The sequence below is a fragment of the Anomalospiza imberbis genome, unplaced genomic scaffold, assembly GCF_031753505.1.
Source record: "Anomalospiza imberbis isolate Cuckoo-Finch-1a 21T00152 unplaced genomic scaffold, ASM3175350v1 scaffold_76, whole genome shotgun sequence".
Lineage (NCBI taxonomy): Eukaryota > Metazoa > Chordata > Aves > Passeriformes > Viduidae > Anomalospiza > Anomalospiza imberbis.
Window position 1 is genome coordinate 299,659 of NW_027100377.1, and position 18,795 is coordinate 318,453.

General features: G+C 48.3%; 2 protein-coding genes across 2 annotated transcripts in view; one reads left to right on the plus strand and one right to left on the minus strand.

Annotated features, from left to right (window-relative positions):
- Positions 1-3,954, plus strand: part of LOC137467702 (uncharacterized) — a 271,260-nt gene extending 267,306 nt beyond the window's left edge. The window contains exons 12-16 of the mRNA XM_068179139.1: positions 12-124; positions 753-870; positions 1,716-1,815; positions 2,266-2,462; positions 3,676-3,954. Of these exons, the coding sequence (XP_068035240.1) occupies positions 12-124; positions 753-870; positions 1,716-1,815; positions 2,266-2,462; positions 3,676-3,939 (792 nt within the window). The 3' untranslated portion in view covers positions 3,940-3,954. The remainder of the gene's footprint in view (positions 1-11; positions 125-752; positions 871-1,715; positions 1,816-2,265; positions 2,463-3,675) is intronic.
- Positions 3,955-10,235: 6,281 nt separating this feature from the next.
- Positions 10,236-18,795, minus strand: part of LOC137467700 (serine/threonine-protein kinase PAK 3-like) — a 176,072-nt gene continuing 167,512 nt past the window's right edge. The window contains exons 6-14 of the mRNA XM_068179136.1: positions 18,560-18,728; positions 16,952-17,015; positions 16,616-16,664; positions 15,823-15,935; positions 15,027-15,144; positions 14,086-14,185; positions 13,439-13,635; positions 11,116-11,256; positions 10,236-10,343 (exon numbers count right to left, since the gene is read on the minus strand). Of these exons, the coding sequence (XP_068035237.1) occupies positions 10,236-10,343; positions 11,116-11,256; positions 13,439-13,635; positions 14,086-14,185; positions 15,027-15,144; positions 15,823-15,935; positions 16,616-16,664; positions 16,952-17,015; positions 18,560-18,728 (1,059 nt within the window). The remainder of the gene's footprint in view (positions 10,344-11,115; positions 11,257-13,438; positions 13,636-14,085; positions 14,186-15,026; positions 15,145-15,822; positions 15,936-16,615; positions 16,665-16,951; positions 17,016-18,559; positions 18,729-18,795) is intronic.

Sequence of the window (18,795 nt, forward strand, 5' to 3'; positions counted from 1 at the left end):
TGTCATTTTAGGTGGCCATAAAGAAAATAAATCTCCAAGGACTGAGGAAGAAGGAACTAAAAGTCAATGAACTTAGGGTCATGAAGACAAATAAGAATCCCCACCTGGTCAACTATTTAGACAGGTGAGTTGTCGTGAATGTTTGTTTACATATTGCAAACATGCAAGGTAAAATTCCACTTTTGTTCACTGGCAGAAAAGAGAGCTGTAATTATTGGATAATTATTGTTGCTCTGCTCATCTCCAGTGGATGGGAAGAGAGTGCATCTTGTCTGCATGAGTCTTCCCTGGTGCACATGGTTTGAAATTATTCAAAAACCTGCATCAGTCATATCTTACTAAATCAATAGCCTGTAAGTTCACAGCCACCGCATTGTTTTGGGGCTTGATTTTTTTCAAGAGTCCTCTTCCGCCCAGACAAACTAACATGGATTTCCCTTGGATTGTGTCCCCTCTTTTCCATTGCTTTGCATGCCAGGAAGACTAGGTGCTTATTTCCAGAAACACACAGTTTGACAGGTTTTTTTATCTGCTCCTAAACTGCAGTTTTTACTTGCTGGCTATTTAAGACATCTCCTTTTTCACAGCTGTGCCTTTCTTCCTGAGACAGATTGCAAACAATGCGCAGCCTAGAGGGAATGTCTATTCCTTTTACTCTGTCCTTGTCACAAAGGGACTCGGAAACAAGAATCAATCAAGAAAACAACCCAGCCATGCACGTTTATCTCCATGCTCTTGTTTCCTTCTTCCAGCTACCTTGTGGATAAGCAATTCTGGCTGGTCGTGGAGTACATGGACGGAGGCACTCTGAGCGATGTCATCAGCAAGACCTACCTGTGTGAAGACGAGATGGCAACCATCAGTCGGGAGGTCAGCAATCCCACCTGTGCTGCCAAGGGCTTGGGCAGGATTGTCTGGGAAACAGGGGCTCAGACCTGGAGTGATTTCATGTTCCAAGCTTTGTTTCTGTGTTGCTGGTATGCTACGGGCAAGTAAAAGCATCTCAAGTGAACTGCCTGCCAGTGCCCCTGCACTCATTGTACTCAGTTCGTGTACTCATATCTCCTGCTGTTGTATTCTCACTCTGCCTCATGTAGTTGTATTTGCTGTTCTCACCTTGCCTCCCTAAACTGTTGTCTCGAGCCTGTCTGCACTGCATTTCTTGCCTGTAAAAGCAAAGGTGCTGGTGGCAGGATTTGAAATGATCAGCAAAGAAAAAAAGAGAGACTCATTTCTCACAGTCCTCAACTGAAAAGGACCGTAGTGCAGCCAAGATGCTCTTTGCTACAGGAAGGTAACTGATGTGATACTTCCAAGCCTGTGCTGAGGCCAGCAGCAAAACCGTTGTCATGCAGCCTCCCACCCCAAAGCGATCCACTTCACACCAAAGGGAGGGACTTTTTCTTTCTTGGCAAAACCCTCCTTTGTCCTCGGCATGCAGAAAGCACATCCACTGCAGCAGCAGTCATCCTGGCTGGTTTGCAGGGGGCAGTCTACAACAGCAGGTGCTGTTGCTCTTTCCAAAGCTGACATGCCTTTCCTTAGAAAGGTCCCGCTCTGCAAGTGTTGCAGCAGCAAGCTCTTCCTCTCAATGGCACTGTGTTCTGCCATTACTCGCCATTCCCCTGCAGAGGGAATCTTTAGAGCTGTTTCCTTACTTGCGTGTTGAAATCACATCACTAATTTTTCCCTCCTGTTTCTCTTTTCTCTCTCAGTGCCTGCAGGGACTGGATTTTCTTCACTCAAACCACGTGATCCACCGAGACGTGAGGAGCAGCAACATCCTTCTCAGAACCGACGGCTCTGTCAAGCTGGGTCAGTATCTTCTTGGTCAGGTGCAGCATTCCAGGGATGTGGGGTGTGGGGCTGCTTTGAGCGACTGCCAGCTCCCCAGAAATGGTGCTGGTGGCAGTGCAGGGCCCCCCGCCGTGAGCTGATGACACAGTTGCAACGTGCACAGAGGTATAAATAAGGGACCAGGAGAAGTCAAGAGTGGCGTTGCTCAGTGTGTGTCCCTTCCAGAGGGAGGGAGCTACAATGTAAAGCTTCAGGGGAATAAAGGCCACTGCTGTGAGCAGCGCTAAAAAACCCGGGATATTTTGGAAGTGGCCAATTTCATACTTCCTTGGCTAAAGCCCCAAGGAAACTGAGCATGGACAGTTCTCCAGGAGATTCAACAGCACATTCTTAGACTGAGAGTGGGGAACTCTTTTGCTTGATTTCCTAACTTGAGCTGGCTTTCATGGTATGTTTTTTTCTCCACAGCTGACTTTGGCCTCTTTGCTCAGCACACCCCTGAGCAGAGTAGACGGAGCTCAGTGGCCGGCACTTCTGGGTGGATGGCGCCTGAAGTGGTGACAGGTCAAGCATATGGCCCCAAGGTGGACATATGGTCTTTTGGAATCGTGGGCATCGAAATGGTGGAACAAGAAGTTCCTTACTGGAGTGAAACTCCTGTTTTGGTAAGGTCCAAATACTCACTGATCCCGCTGTCTTTCTCACCTGTCCCATGTTCTGTGTGCCACTGGACAAAATCCCATTGCCATCTGCTGGCACCACTTCCACCAAGGTCCCCTTCTAAAAAATGTCCCTGCAGCACATCAGCATCTGCTGTTGATTTGGTTGCATCAGTAGGGAAGAGGAAGGTAACCAGTTCAGAAACCTAACCAGTTAAGAAACCTGCCGTTTTGGCCTCCAGCCATGCTTGACATTTTTCATTTGCTTTTTGAACAATGTTGGAGCTCTGTCTCTGAAGAAAAAGAATTTTTCAGTGGAACGGTTGGATGTGTGATAAATATCCTTCAAAATGGAGATGGAATCTTCCTAATTTCAATTTTATAGAAAAAGAAAAAAGAAAATGGAAAAGGAAGAGAAAAGGGAAAAGAAAAAAGAAACGTGGGCGGTTGACGCTGGTGCTGTGCTCCTTTACCACAGCAGCAGGGCCATCCCTGGCTTGCACAGTTCTAAGGATAGTGAGGACTCCAGCTCTCCACCATGTCCAGTGGCTGAGCACAGCTGCAGAGAGACAGGATAAAACCCTCTTTGTGACCTCTGGGGGTGTGGGGAAAGTGAAGGAAATTTTCCTCTGGGTTGAAGATGAAAGTAACAAAGTCTCTTTGGTCATCATCTTTCTCAGTGCCACCAGCACAGAGCTGTTCCTGTTGTGGTGGGCATCTTCATGGAGACTCCCAGGCCTCTTTCCATTGTTATTTCTGTCTATTTTAGATGGATTCTGCATCTGCATTTTTTTCAAGAGGAGAAAAAAAAACCTTGATGATTTTTGTTTCGTGGAAGCAGTGCTAAAGGGACCAACAAGCACTGCAAATATGCCTTTCATGTAATAATCCTTGGAAATAGTATGGATAGGACAAACTCCCCCTTCCAAATAGCCTGTCAGGCTGGTGTGAATGCTCAGAGAAGCAAAACGTGCTTTTGCTGATGTAGTTCCCACCAGCTAGGTCAGTCAATGAAGTCAGCTGCCAAGGCAAGATCTGCTGGATGTGGAAAAGCTGTGGCTGCATCGGGGTTTGGGTTTTTGGTTGGTAAAGAAAGTAATCTCTGGGTCTCTGCCAGGGCAGAAACTGCCCTGCAGAGTGGAGCCTAAACAACGGGATCTGGGAGAGCAGTTACAGATGGGAAAGAAGCAGCTGGAGCCTCGTGTTTCCTTTTCCCCAGCCTCAACTCCTGATAGCCACAAGAGGGACACCAAAGCTGCTGCAGCAGCCCAACCGATTCTCGCCTTGCCTGCGCGACTTCCTGAGCTGCTGCCTGCAGACAGACCAGGCACAGCGCTGGTCTGCCAAGGAGCTCCTGCAGGTAAAATGTAAAGGGGCTGCAGGTGAAACAGTGTCCGAGGGAGGGGCTCCTCCTCCAATGAGGTCCGAGGCATCAGATGAGCCCCCTTCCTCCTCACCTCCACTCATGGTGCTGTTCAAATGAAGAATCCTAGTCTGGGCTGCACTGGGCTTGCAGGGCCCTGGGAAGGTCATCTGGTCCAAGTGTCCTGCAATGAGCAGGGACATCTTTAAAGAGATCAGGTTGCTCAGAGCCCTTTCCCACCTGACCTGGATACCTGCAGGGATGGGGCACCTACAAGCTCTTGGGACAACCTGTGCCAGGGTTGCACCATGCTTCGAGTAAACGAGTTCTTCCTCAGACCTACTCTGATTAGATCCCCTTTGTGTTTAAAAGTATTTGCCCACATTCTATTGTAACTGGCCCTAAAAAAAAAAAGAGGTCCTCCACTTTCTTCAAAGCCACTCTGAAGTCTCAGAAAGTGGCAATAAAGTCTCCCTGGGGCCTATTCTTCACAAAGCTGAGTAAGTCCACCTCTCTCCACATTTCCTTAGAGGACAGAACCTTAGAGGTTCTGTTTGCTGGCTGTTTCTGTCGCCCTGTTTGTAATTTGGTGGGGCGTTCTGTTTTATAAAATGGCAAAAGAATTGAAGTAGAGCAATGCAGGGTACAGAGCCATGAAATGGTGGTGGAGGAACCCAAGGATGCCCGTCCTGGCAGAGCAGTCTGGAGAGATTTGGCTGCGGGCAGGAGAGGCTGTGAGGGGCTCCCGGTGAGCCTCTGGTTTGTGCCCCCCACCCCACCCTTAGAGTTTTCTGGCACGCAAACAGGGACAGCTGAGAGGGACTTGTCCCAGCCCCATCTGCTGCCTGGCATGCTCAGGCAGAGGGGAACTGGCCCAGGCTTACTGCCAGGTTGTGTGGCAGAGAGGGAACTGCTGGAGCCAGCGCCACTGGGCTGGCACCTGCTGGGAAGGAAGGTGCCATCCAGCACAGGAGGGGCAGGCCATGGAAAGGTAGACACTGCTCTGTCTCCCTGTGGAAATTAGCACAGTGCCTGTCTTTCAAAGACAGGGACCTATGTGAGTCACTGGAGTTTCCTGAAAGGAAGAAATCTCCCCAGGGACAGAAAGCACCACTTCTAGAGCACTGGCAGGGCAAAAATCCCAGCAAGATGGAGAAACCAGAATAAACGGATGAGTGGGATTCTGGGCCAGGTTTGCCTGTGATGGCAAGGTCCTGCACATGATGACTGGGGAGCAGATGGTCCCCTTACTCCTCTTCCTGGGTCTTTCTAGAAACTAGAGGAATCCTGATTGAGTCTGTGGACCACTAATCTTGGAAAGTCATGGTTCACTCTTCTTTGTTGTTTTTTTGGGTTTTTTTGTTCCTGTGGGCAGCATCCATTCGTAACATCAGCCAAGCCACCGTCCGCCCTGGTACCACTCATCATCTCAGTGAAGAAACAGAAGAAGACAAGAATGTAACAATCAAGATATTATCACCATAACCAAGTTCGAGTAGGATTGTAGAGTAGGACTCTAGCGTAGGACTGTTGAGTAGTTTTGTAGTATAGGTTTATAGAGTAGGATTGTAATTAAATAAAGTTTCTGAAGCATCAACTCATTTGGATGATTCTCCTCCTTCTGACCCCTTCAGAAAACTCAGCATTTCCTTCTGAATTACCAGTTGTTTTTTATTGGTGCTAAGACATGCTTATGGCTTCTTTGGTATGGTTTGTAAGTGGAGAATAAAATGAACAGGGCTAATGCCTTTATTAATGTTAAGGTCTTATTAAAAAGATCAGCTGGGCAGGGGGCCCGACACGGAGCTCGCTGCCACTGTTGTACCTTTCCCAGGTAGCCAAAAGGAAGCAGGTGTGCAGAGTCTGTCACTGAAGTCCAGAGCAGCAGCTATCCCCTCTTCTTTCCTTGTGGCAGCACTAGGAAGTTCTGTCTCTCCATCTCTGCTTCCCACAGCCTACTCTAGTCTAGTCTTTTGGAGGTGATGGTGGTGGGCAAAAGTCGATCACGCAATGTCTTTCCCCTCTTCCTCAGCTAGGGCATTTGTCTAGCCCCCTCTACTGTGATTAGTTCTTTATTTAGGGATGTTTTTATCCCCTAAAAACACTCCCATGATCCCAAGGGTTTTTTGTTTGCATTTTAGTCCCAGAATGGCAACAGTGGGGGGAAGGCGGGGGGAGGTGGGAGGGCAGTTATCTCCAGGTAGTTTAGAGAAAACAAACAGAGCAATTAGCTAATTAACATTTCAATATCGGTACTCAGCTAGAGCCAGCAGCCGTTCCACTGTTGCCATCACAGCCATCACTGTTGTGACCTTCAGGCACACTTCCATAGATCCATACAGGACAGTGCTCACCAAAAGGGCTGTTTCCCTGCCAAACATCCCCTCTCTTCTGCATCCAAGTACTTTAGACACTGGAGTAGCTGACATATCCATCTTTTTTGGTTTTTTTTTTTTTTTTTTTTTTGGTAGAAGGAGAAGCCCTGTGTAATTTCTCCTTCTCCAGAGAGCAAAGGTGCTTTTTCTCACACTTTCCACCCTTTTTCCACCACTGGCAAAGATTCTGCTAGAATTTTAGTTTGCATGGAGGAAGTTCTGGCTGATGCAATATTTTTGCACGAGAAAACATAGTTTGGGGCAGGGATGTTGGTGCAGAAGGAGCTGTTCTGATGCCATGCCAGGCAGTAGAGCCTTGCACATCACTTTCAGGTGAACAGCTCCTGTGCCTTTTTGCAGCCCAGGGAATCAGTAAGCATGGTGTTTGGGAATTGAGCAGAAAATCAGTGCCCTTGCATGCCAGCTGGTCCTCAGAGATCAGAGGAGCTGGGAGGGTCGGGGCTTTGTTTCTGATTACAGCCCCTTTAGCACTGTCAGTGTGGTTGAGTCCAAGAGAAGCACTTGGGCATCCCTCAGTTATCCAGACAGATTGATGTCACTGGCAAAATGCCCTCTTTTCCAAAGGGTTTTCATTTCCTTTGGCTGTACTTTGTATGGCTGCAGGTCACATTTCCCTTGATTTAAGGAAGTATCTTGGCAGTTCTTGGAGAAGTCACTCTTGGAGGAATTACTCAGCTCTGCAGTTCTTCAGTCCTCATTATACGCCCTGTTTTAAAAGACTTTTATGCTATTTCCCCTTTGTCTGTGTTTTCACACTTGTTCAGCAAGGTTTTCTTTCTAATAATATTAATCACAATATCCCAAAGGAATAAAAAATGGTTGGGTATTTGTTCCCCAAGTATTTACAAAAGAACAATTTAAAAAATCTGTATAAATGCTGGATGTGAAATGCAAATAAAAATAGACTTGAGAGTTCTCCCAAAAACCGTAAGAAAAAACCCCATGTATTCTGTAAAAGACAGATAATTCACCTGCAGAATACGAAAAGGGGCACGTTCTAGAAGAGAAAATTTGTACAGCAGTGCTGCACAGAATTAGATGCTTTCAAGCTTTTTGCACTTCAGGGGCAGTATCATTCTCTGAACTGTAATGCTCTGAGCATGTTCTGCTCACCATGGCAGCTTTCTGCTCTCCCCTGGTATAGATCATCCTCCCAGCAAAGGGTTAGTGGAGCCATCACAACTGCCAGCACCTTCCCACACAGCAGGAACCTGAAGGAGAGAGATGGCTTTCACCAACTGCTGCGTGTTCTAACACTGCCACCTCTCAGCTGCTGAAAGCCTGAATTTCTGTGCCTTTTTCTCCTTCCCCAAATGTTACATTACACACCCCAAACCTGCAAAGCATTCCTCTCATCGAAGAGGAATGTCTACCCCACCTGTATTTCAATGCCACCACTTGGCTCAGCCTCCTTTCCTTAGACTTACGACTTTTTTTTCCCAGTGTGTGAAATGCCTCCTCTTTAGAAAGGCATATTCCAGAACTTAGCAGAACAGCAGGGGTGATGAACGGATTGAGAGCAGCCCTGTGGAGAAGGACTGGGAGATCCTTGAGAAGGAAACATTGGATGTGAGCTGGCACTGTGTGCTTGGAATGTGCCTTTATGCCATGATTCTCCTGAAGGTTTGTATTGTAGGGTTTTTTTTCATGCAGGCATGCATGCAAAATTTGGAGATCAAAGATAAATTCCTTTTATAAGGGATATGGAAGAGACTGGCCTCGGGTAAGCAATATGTCAGTGAGAGAGAGCTGAGCCATTAGTTCTGAGAGGAAGAACAGCCCCGGAACACAGGTCTGAGCCCTGGCTGATGTGCAGTAGAACCAGAACTTAGGCAGGATCAATTAGAAGGTACTGAAGAGAGCAGGGTCTAATCCTTTGGTGCAGTATTGTGTGGACTTTGTGATCAGTACTCCATTCCAAATGGCTTCCCCTTCAGTCAGAAGAGGCTTCCATCTCTTCCAAAAATTGCCTATTGAAACTCTTCTGCTCCCTTGCAAATCTCTTCACTACTCTAGCACAACTCTTGAAGCACGGACAGACGACTCTTCAACTAATTACAGTGGAAAAGAAGGGTATTTATTGCAGTGCTGGACACATGTGAAATAGTTTCCAAAGACATGTGCAAGAGTTGCAGACTCCTGCTCTCTATTTATACAGAAAAGGTTTTACATATTCACACGGTTTCTAAGAATGCATAATACATCATTATTACCTGCCCCCTTCATATTATAATCAGCTGAATATCTGTTACTGCTGTGCAATTGTACTCCCTTAATTGAGTCAGTGGGATTTTGAAATGAGGGAGTAGTCGTATGGGAGGAAGGAAGCTGTCTTCCTCATGGTGAACTCTTCACCCATGGCCAGTTGGCAGGACTTTTTGACCTGCTGGTCACGGTCCAAGCCCCTTCTAACTGTTTGATTATTCGTAAGGCAAGGTATTTCTATGGTCTCTGCTCCTTCACAATTGCTTCATCTATCCCTGTCACTCCTAACTTTACTTTCCTAATATATTTGGTACTCTTTAACTAAGGTACGTGATTTTTGCTAGCTGTATTACTAACTTAGCTTCTTAACTAATTTCAAAATCTTAACTAAAATATGCAATCTTCTACTATCCTAGTTATAGTCCCAGCTGGCCCCTCAGCTCATCTGCAGTTTTCAATTATCCGAATTACATTTTCAGCTAACCCCTTGACTCACTTCAGGCCCATCCCCAATTCCTCTCTCCCAGCAGCTCAGAGCTGCGTTGCACAGCGCTTGCTGTGCGCCAGAGAGCACAAAGCCGGCTGGCCTGCTGGCCCTGAATATTTCTGCCAAACACTCTGCATTGCACACCTTTGCTCTGGCTCAGTGCAGAACTGCAGGAGCGCAGGCGCTTCCTCCCAGAGCTGTGTGAGGCGCTGGCTCCTGCAGACGGGACCTGACAAGCTGTCACTGCCTCCCGCTGGCCGCGGGTCCCCTGGCAGAGCTGCCGTGCCTGAAGGACGCTGCCCTGTGCTCCAGCCTGCCCAGCAGCCCGGCTCCCTCCCCCGGTGCCCAGAGTGCTGCACACACTGCTAACCTTTCCTTTCCCAGGAGCCACAGGGCAGCCGGCAGAAGAGTAGGAAAGCTCAGCCAGGCCACCGGCCCTCGGCTGCCCCTCGCCTTTCTCTGCCCCGCGGCAGACTCCAGACGGCCAATGCCTCCGGTCCGGGCTGTGCCCAGCAGGGCTCCGCTTCCCCTCGGGAGCAGCCAGCTGCCGCTTGGGCTCTGAGAGCGGAGGATGTGCCCGGTGCCAGGAAGAGGCCTGCAGGGCCGGGCTGCCGCCTCCTGCAGCTACAAGGGTCCCCTGGCAGCCTGCCTGTGCCGAGGCTCAGGCTGCTCCGGGCTCTGCCGGGGCTCTGCTGCGGCTCCAGCCCGGGCAAGGCCGGGCCCGCTCTCACCTCACAGTCGCTGACAGCTCTGCACCGGAGGAGACCTTTCAGAGCACCCTCTCTGATCTTTCTGCTTTCTCAGCTGAGCAGGGCTCTCCTCCAGCCAAAGACATTGCACTTAGGGACACAAGTCCAAGTGGCAGGCGCCCAAATGCTCTCGGGTCACAGCTGAAGGCCTGCATCAGCACAGGGTGTTTGGACTGCCCCACTCCCCCTTTGGTTTTTCCTGCAAATGCCATTGCCCTTTCTGCCTCAAACAGAAGTACCACAGCAGGGCAAAAACAGACCAGTGGGCCGTATTCCAAAGGCAGCGTGGTCTGAAGAGGATGAATGAAGGAGAGCCTTCCCCACTTTCACACCGTGCCAAAGACTCCCTAAGTGTCCCTTTCCACCTTTAAGAAACAACAGGCAATTCAGAAGGAAACCTTGAGGTTATTCACGGAGTGAGAAAGAAGGGAATCTTCAAGGTGAGTTGTGGTTTCAGAAACTTTATTCATTTCCAATGCTACTGTTCCCTGTCCTATTAGACAATCCTACCCTAACACTAACCCTAACCCCGATCTACAATCCTAGTCGAAGTAAATGGTAATGGTCCTGATGTGATTATCACATTCTTCCTTCTCTTCCTTCTCCTTCCTTCTCCTTCCTCTTCTTCACTGAAACAATCAGTGGCACCAGGCTGGACGCAGGCTCAGCAAATGTTACAAATGGATGCTGCCCAAAGGAAAAAAAAAAAAAATCAACAAAAACCAATGAACCATGAGTTTCCAAGCTCAGTATTTCACAGGATTCCTCTGGCTCCTAGAGAGATGCAGAAAGAGCTACTACTCTTAATTAATTGCTCTACTTCAATTCTTTTGCCATTAGATAAAACAGAACACCCCACCAAATTACGAACAGGGCGACAGAAAAAGCCAGAATACAGAACACCTGTCCTCTAGAGAAATGCGGAGAAATGCGGAGAGAGGTGGAGTTACTCAGCTTTGTGAAGAATAGGCCCCAGGGAGACTTTATTGCCACTTTCTGAGACTTCAGAGTGGCTTTGAAGAAAGTGGAGGACCTCTTTTTTTTTTTAGGGCCAGTTACAATAGAATATGGGCAAATATTTTTAAACAAAATGGGGATCAAGTCAGACTAGGTCTGAGGAAGAACTTGGTTACTCGCAGCATGGTGCAACCCTGGCACAGCTTGTCCCAAGAGCTTGTAGGTGCCCCATCCCTGCAGGTATTCCAGGTCAGGTGGGAAAGGGCTCTGAGCAACCTGATCTCTTTAAAGATGTCCCTGCTCATTGCAGGACACTTGGACCAGATGACCTTCACAGGGCCCTGCAAGCCCAGCCCAGACTAGGATTCTTCACCGTTTTCATTTGAACAGCACCAAGAGTGGAGGTGAGGAGGAACGGGGGCTCATCTGATGCCTCGGACCTCATTGGAGGAGGAGTCCATCCCTCGGACACTGTTTCACCTGCAGCCCCTTTACATTTTACCTGCAGGAGCTCCTTGGCAGACCAGCGCCGTGCCTGGTCTGTCTGCAGGCAGCAGCTCAGGAAGTCGCGCAGGCAAGGTGAAAATAGGTTGGGCTGCTGCAGCAGCTTTGGTGTCCCTCTTGTGGCTATCAGGAGTTGAGGCTGGGGAAAAGGAAACACGAGGCTCCAGTTGCTTCTTTCCCATCTGTAACTGCTCTCCCAGATCCCGTTGTTTAAGCTCCACTCTGCAGGGCAGTTTCTGCCCTGGCAGAGACCCAGAGATGACTTTCCTTTACCAACCAAAATCCCAAACCCCGATGCAGCCACAGCTTTTCCAGCCTTCAGCATTCAGATCTTGCCTTGGCAGCTGATTTCATTGACTGACCCAGTTGGTGGGAGCTACATCAGCAAAGCATGTTTCCTTCTCTGAGGATTTGCACCAGCTTGACAGGTTTTTCAGAAGAGAGACTCTGCTACACTAACTAACTCTACTATTTCCAAGGATTAGTACATGAAAGGCATCTCTGCAGTGCTTGTTGGTCCCTTAAGCACAGTGGTCATAAACCAAAACGCATTGAGCTTCTTTTGTCCTCTTCTAGAAAGCAGTGGTACGTGGAAGGCAAGAAAGGAAATCCGCCAGGTATTCCTCAGGTAAAGAAACAAACATTTGGAATCTCTTATTCAACACAGACACTTGAAGATGCCTGCACAAATGTATTGGGATGAAAATGCCTGCTTGGGCACACAGGAGCCACCCGCAGCTCTGTCTCTCAGCAGCAAGTTTCAGCTTCTTTATGGGGCAAAAGGAAATCTTTTCAAGGTCAAATCAGAAGAAGTGCCATCCCTATGGTCACCCTCTGCTCATTTGGATACTCAAGTCAATGCATTAATGGTGTCCCCATCGCAAAAAGTGTCGGGTAAGCAATGGGAGGTTTTGGCAGGCTCTCCAAGACACCAGGCTGCAGCCTGGTCTCCATAAAAATGCCCATCACAATACTAACAGCTCTGTGCTGGTGGCACTGAAATAGATGGTGACCGCAAAGACTTTGTTATTATCCTCTTCAACCCAGAGGAAAATTTCCAAGCCTAAAACAGCAAACACACTCCCTTTGAGTATAAATAATGATGTCAGCTTTCTTTCCTGCAGTCGGAGAAAAACACATCCTAAACTTACCCAGGCCACCCACACGCGTGACTGAGCAGTGTACAGATGATTTGAAAGCCTGAAAGTTTTGAAGACCCACAGGATTTGGAAAAGATGCTAGAGTATGGAGGACAATTGATGTGCTGTGGTTAATAAAAGAAAAAGAAAGCAAAACTGTTGGGGAAGATGAAACAGGAAAACCTTCTAAATATGATTGCCTGGCAAAAGATTTTTAGAATATGGAAACTATAAGCGAGATTGACATGAAAGCAAGCTTTGAGATAGTTACTAGCCTTAGTTACTGAACAACTGGAAAACAATGGTATGGCTGGCTGAAGGTTTTGATTAAACAATACCCTCTGCTTGCAGACAGGTCCAAGGGTCAGAGCAGACCCTACTAGCTTGGCAGAAGGGGTCCAAAGAGTAGTTTTTAGGGTTTAAAATGTAACACAGTATGGTAATGTAGTGATTCTTATAGGCGGTAGGTGAATGCTATAGGATTTGTATCTTGTACTAGATTGGTTAGTGAAAATTAGAACATTCAGCACAGAAGAAGATTTATTGTATTGTAAGGGGGACTTCCTCGCTTTTTCGGGTCTCTCTTTCAGACTCCCTATTCGGGCCTGCTCCGAGCTGAGGCTGGCAGCTCCAAACAGGGCCCCTGCACCCACGCCCTTTGCAGTAAACCAAAAGTTCCAAGACCTGGCTTCAAAGATCTCTCGTCTCCATCCACCCTGACCATCCTACCCACCGTCGCTCCTACACAAAACTACTTGGGCGTTGCTTTGGTGGTTGTTCTCTTTTCCTTTTGCTTTTCCTTTTCCTTTTTCTATAAAATTGAAAATGGGAAGGTCTAACCTCCATTTCTCAGGCTATTTATCAAATGTCTAACCTCTCCACTGAAAAATTCTTGTCCTTCAGAGACAGAGCTCCAGCAGGGTTCAAAAAGCAAATGAGAAATGCCAGGCACGACTGGAGGCCAAAATGGCAGGTTTCTGAACTGGTTAGGTTTGTGAACTGCCCCTTCCCTTCTGATGCAACCAAATCAACAGCAGATGCTGATGTGCTACAGGGACATTTTTTAGAAGGGGACCTTGGTGGAAGTGGTGCCAGCAGATGGCAATGGGATTTTGTCCAGTGGCACACAGAACATGGGACAGGTGAGAAAGACAGCGGGATCAGTGAGTATTTGGACCTTACCAAAACAGGAGTTTCACTCCAGTAAGGAACTTCTTGTTCCACCATTTCGATGCCCACGATTCCAAAAGACCATATGTCCACCTTGGGGCCATATGCTTGACCTGTCACCACTTCAGGCGCCATCCACCCAGAAGTGCCGGCCACTGAGCTCCGTCTACTCTGCTCAGGGGTGTGCTGAGCAAAGAGGCCAAAGTCAGCTGTGGAGAAAAAAACATACCATGAAAGCCAGCTCAAGTTAGGAAATCAAGCAAAAGAGTTCCCCACTCTCAGTCTAAGAATGTGCTGTTGAATCTCCTGGAGAACTGTCCATGCTCAGTTTCCTTGGGGCTTTAGCCAAGGAAGTATGAAATTGGCCACTTCCAAAATATCCCGGGTTTTTTAGCGCTGCTCACAGCAGTGGCCTTTATTCCCCTGAAGCTTTACATTGTAGCTCCCTCCCTCTGGAAGGGACACACACTGAGCAACGCCACTCTTGACTTCTCCTGGTCCCTTATTTATACCTCTGTGCACGTTGCAACTGTGTCATCAGCTCACGGCGGGGGGCCCTGCACTGCCACCAGCACCATTTCTGGGGAGCTGGCAGTCGCTCAAAGCAGCCCCACACCCCACATCCCTGGAATGCTGCACCTGACCAAGAAGATACTGACCCAGCTTGACAGAGCCGTCGGTTCTGAGAAGGATGTTGCTGCTCCTCACGTCTCGGTGGATCACGTGGTTTGAGTGAAGAAAATCCAGTCCCTGCAGGCACTGAGAGAGAAAAGAGAAACAGGAGGGAAAAATTAGTGATGTGATTTCAACACGCAAGTAAGGAAACAGCTCTAAAGATTCCCTCTGCAGGGGAATGGCGAGTAATGGCAGAACACAGTGCCATTGAGAGGAAGAGCTTGCTGCTGCAACACTTGCAGAGCGGGACCTTTCTAAGGAAAGGCATGTCAGCTTTGGAAAGAGCAACAGCACCTGCTGTTGTAGACTGCCCCCTGCAAACCAGCCAGGATGACTGCTGCTGCAGTGGATGTGCTTTCTGCATGCCGAGGACAAAGGAGGGTTTTGCCAAGAAAGAAAAAGTCCCTCCCTTTGGTGTGAAGTGGATCGCTTTGGGGTGGGAGGCTGCATGACAACGGTTTTGCTGCTGGCCTCAGCACAGGCTTGGAAGTATCACATCAGTTACCTTCCTGTAGCAAAGAGCATCTTGGCTGCACTACTGTCCTTTTCAGCTAAGGACTGTTTGAGATGAGTCTCTTTTGCTTTGCCATTAGTTTCAAATCCTGCCAGCAGCACCTTTGCTTTTACAGGCAAGGAATGCAGCGCAGACAGGCTCCAGGCAAAGGTTTAGAGCGGCAAGGTGGAGAGCAGCAAATACAAATACACAAGAGAGAGTGAGAATACAACAGCAGAAGGTAAGAGTCCAGGAGCAGAGTACAGTGAGTGCAGGGGCACTGGCAGGCAGTGCCCTTGAGATGCTTTTGCTTGTCCCTAGCATACCAGCAACACGGCAACAAAGCTTGGAACACAAAATCACTCCTGTTCTGAGCCCTGTTTCCCAGACAATCCTGCCCAAGCCCTCGGCAGCACAGGTGGGATTGCTGACCTCCCGACTGATGGCTGCCATCTCTCTCTCAAACATGTGAGTCTTGCTGATGACGTCGCTCAGAGTGCCTCCGTCCATGTACTCCATGACCAGCCAGAGCTGCTCACCCACAAGGTAGCTGAAAGAAGGCACCAAGGGGTGGAGATGAACATGCATGTTTGAAAACAACAACGTTGCTGTTGGAAAACAAAAGGGTTATTTCCGAGTCCCTTTGTGACAAGGACAGAATAAAAGAATAGACATTCCCTCTCAGCTGTGCATTGTTTGCAATCTGTGCGGTCTCAAGGAGAAAGCTATAGCTGTGAAAAAGGAGACCTCTCAGATGGCCAGCAAGCGAAAAGTGCGGTTTAGTAACAGCCCAGATAAAAAACCTGTCCCACATGCTATTTCTGGAAATAAACACCTCATCTTCCTGGCATGCCCAGCAATGGAAAAGGGACAGCAATCCAAGGGAAATCCTCTCTAGGATGGTTTATCAGAACTTAAAAGGTGCTGAGAAAAATTTGAAAAAACCAAGCCTCAAAACAATGTGGAGGTAGTGAACTTACAGGGTATTGAATTAATAAGTAAGATAGGGCTGATCCAAGTTTTTGAAAAATTTTCAAACGGCATTTGCCAGGGTAGTTTAAGGCAGACCAAATGCACTCTCTTCCCATCCACTGGAGATAAGTAGCGAAATAATAATTAACCAGTAATTACCAGCTCTATTTTCTAAAAGTGACCAAAGTGGGTTTTTAACTTTGCATGCTTGCAGTACGTAAACAAACATCGCTGGGATAAAACAACAACCACTCACCTCTTTAAATAATTCACAATGCTTGGGTGCTTATTCATTTTCATGACCATGAGTTCATTAAAAGTTCCTTCCTTCCTGATCAGTCCTTGAAGATTCATTTTCTTTATGGCCACCTAAAATGATGTTGAAAATCAGTAACATTAAAAGCTGGTGGCATGAAAACAACTTCTCCCATGGAGTGAGTGATTTTGGAATGACACAGCCAAACTGGGCCCAACTGCCTTGTGATTAGGCATTGCAGTAATTAGGAAGTGACATTGCAACAGCCCATTTCTCTGCTTCCTTGGAGGCCAGTTACAGGACACGTGGCCACTGAGGTTTTGCCTTGTCCACTTGGTAACAGTGGTGTCTCAGCTACTACCCACAAAACTCTAACCATACTCTCTGCTTTTTTTTGTATGGGATTCACAAGAAGTAATCCATGCCTTAATACTCTGTGGATGCATCTTGGGCTATGGGCAGACTTTCAGATGCATTTGCTGGCAACCAGAAATGAGAATTCTGAAGCTGTAGCCCCAAAGAGCAGTGAGATGCTCAAAGGCACCACCTTTGTTTTAGCAATGGAGAGCGAATGAGCACATCCTGCTCTGAAAGGAACTGCTGCCCTCTGTACCTTCTTTCTGGCAGCTGAGAAGGACAAAGACTGTCCCAGCTGCAATTTGCACACTGGCACCAGTCTGTGTTTCTTGTGCCTTTGCTGCACAGCTCTACGCAAAGCTCCAGCCCCAGCTTATCAAAACACAGGGGAAAGCCCTCGCGTGCAGCAGAGTTTGTGGCAGCTGTTGACATTTACCTCTCCTCCTGTGGCAGTGTCGAGTGCTCTACACACATCTCCAAAAGTCCTAGGAACAAAATAGTAGCAAAGAAAGGAGAAGCCATTTAGATCTTGCAGTGAAAGCCAGCCCACAGAGATCTCTGCTGTAAATGCCTAAGACCTGCAGGACACTGGAAGCATGGACATGTCTTTGGCAATTCCTTCTGACCACATTTAAAAATTCTGATCAGCACTGACAATCTAACCCCAGCATCTGAATATGTTTGCAGCTTGTCTGACTTCACACTTGATGGATATTCCACCAGCAAAACAGCTGGCGCCTAGTTTTGTAAAATTAACACTGGTTGGACTCACCCACTGCCAATATTTTCCAGTTCAGTGTATTTTATAATGGGATTTTCCATCTCCACCATTCTCCCTGAGGGAAACAAAATGCAAGACGCTCACTTTAATGCAGAGATCCCAGTTTCCAGGAGATACAAAAGGCAGCCCCCCTGTCTGGAGCTCTGAGCCCTTTGTGGTCAGCTGGGTGACGACAACAACAACAACAACAACAACAACAACAACAACAGGAGCAGGAACAACGACAAGAAGACAGGCAGCTCTGCAGCGCAAGTGGCTGGCAGAGAGATTGATTTTCCAGAGTCCTTTGAAGAGAGATCTTGACAGCAGATACACAGGGAAGTACAGGGAGATATATTCAGAGAAGACAGAGACCGGAAGAGAACAGCTACCAAGGCAAGTAAGTTTGTCATCTAAAAACATTAAGGAGAGCTGGAAATAAGAGAGCATTTGTTTTCTTGGGAATAAACACTGTGAGATTCAACAAAAGGTTTCCTACTCGCTAAGATTAAATGCACCTTGATATCTAGAATCAATTCCTCTGAACAGATGCCAAAAGTTCAGAACAGGAGGAATATTGCCAAGTGTTCCCATCTTCTCCACCTTGCAGCAGGTTGCCAGAAGAATGCCTCTGTGTTTGTAAACCAGAGCAGCTCATGCTATAACTAATCCCAATGGGGCTTTCAGGACCAGTACCCTCACTCTTTATGAGCAGGGTGAGTTCAAAGATGCCCTTGCCTGTGCCCCTCATGGAGAACCACACTGCTTCTCTTCACCCTGACAGCGTGGATCAGTCACTCCCATTGGACTTGCCCTCTTGGCACCACACACGTCCCCATCTTCCCAACTCGGCATGGCAAGCAAGGGCAGAGAGGACAGCAGTGCTCCTCAGGTGTCAGCGTGACACACACAGCTGCCCAGAGGAGATGCTGACCCTCTTGTGAGTCCAGGCCATGCGACGCAGAAGCCGGCCCAGACAAGGGGCTGCTGGCTCAGGCAGCTCTGCGCTGCAGCGGCTGGGCAGCATCGGGACTCTCCTGGATAAGGAAAGCTCCAGCTTCTGCAGTCCCACCAGCCCTCAGGGCCAGGGCAGCTACCACAACAAGGCTGGCAAAGCCCAAGCATGAGCACTGACAGGCACTGACGGGAAGAAGCCAGAGCGAGCCTTTTTGTCCCAACAGGTGATGGCAGACACAGCATCAACTAGGCTCTGTTCTCAACCCGACCAGGGCTTATCTGAGAGCACAGCACTGGCAGCTGTTACGGGCAAGAAGCAGAATAAATGCCTTGTGCTGCAGAATCACAAAGGGCTTGATGTGTTCTCCTAGACACTGATCTGGGCAGGGGTTGTGCCAATGGCTAGGACTCAAGCAGTCACAGCCTTCTGCTGATCCAGGAGCAATCCCTGCTTCTGTCTTCGGCACAGAGGGAAGCCCAGGCAAACTCCAGCCAGTCCAAGCTGCCCTCAGAGGCAGCAGGAACACCCAGAGCACTCTCTCGCTGCCTCAGAGCACTGCCAGCACTTCCTGTGGGGAGTTCTAATGTCCCTGTGACACCAAACTGAGGAGGACACGTGCACACATTACACTGTCGCTCAGGTAAGAAAGACACCAGACGTACTCAGTAGCTCCAGGGAGGCATTGTTGATCTCCTGGTGCTGAGCAGCAGCTGGGTCAGCGCGGGAGGTGAACCAAGTGCCCCGGCTCCACTTCTCTGGCTGGGGAGCAAAGGCTCCTTGGGACGGCGCTGCTGCTGCTGCAGCAGGTTCAGTGACAGAGCCTGTGTAGATCTGAGACAGGAAGTGAGTTTGTGTCAGGAAGGTGGCTGGCAGAGATTGCCCCGAGATCCCATTTCAA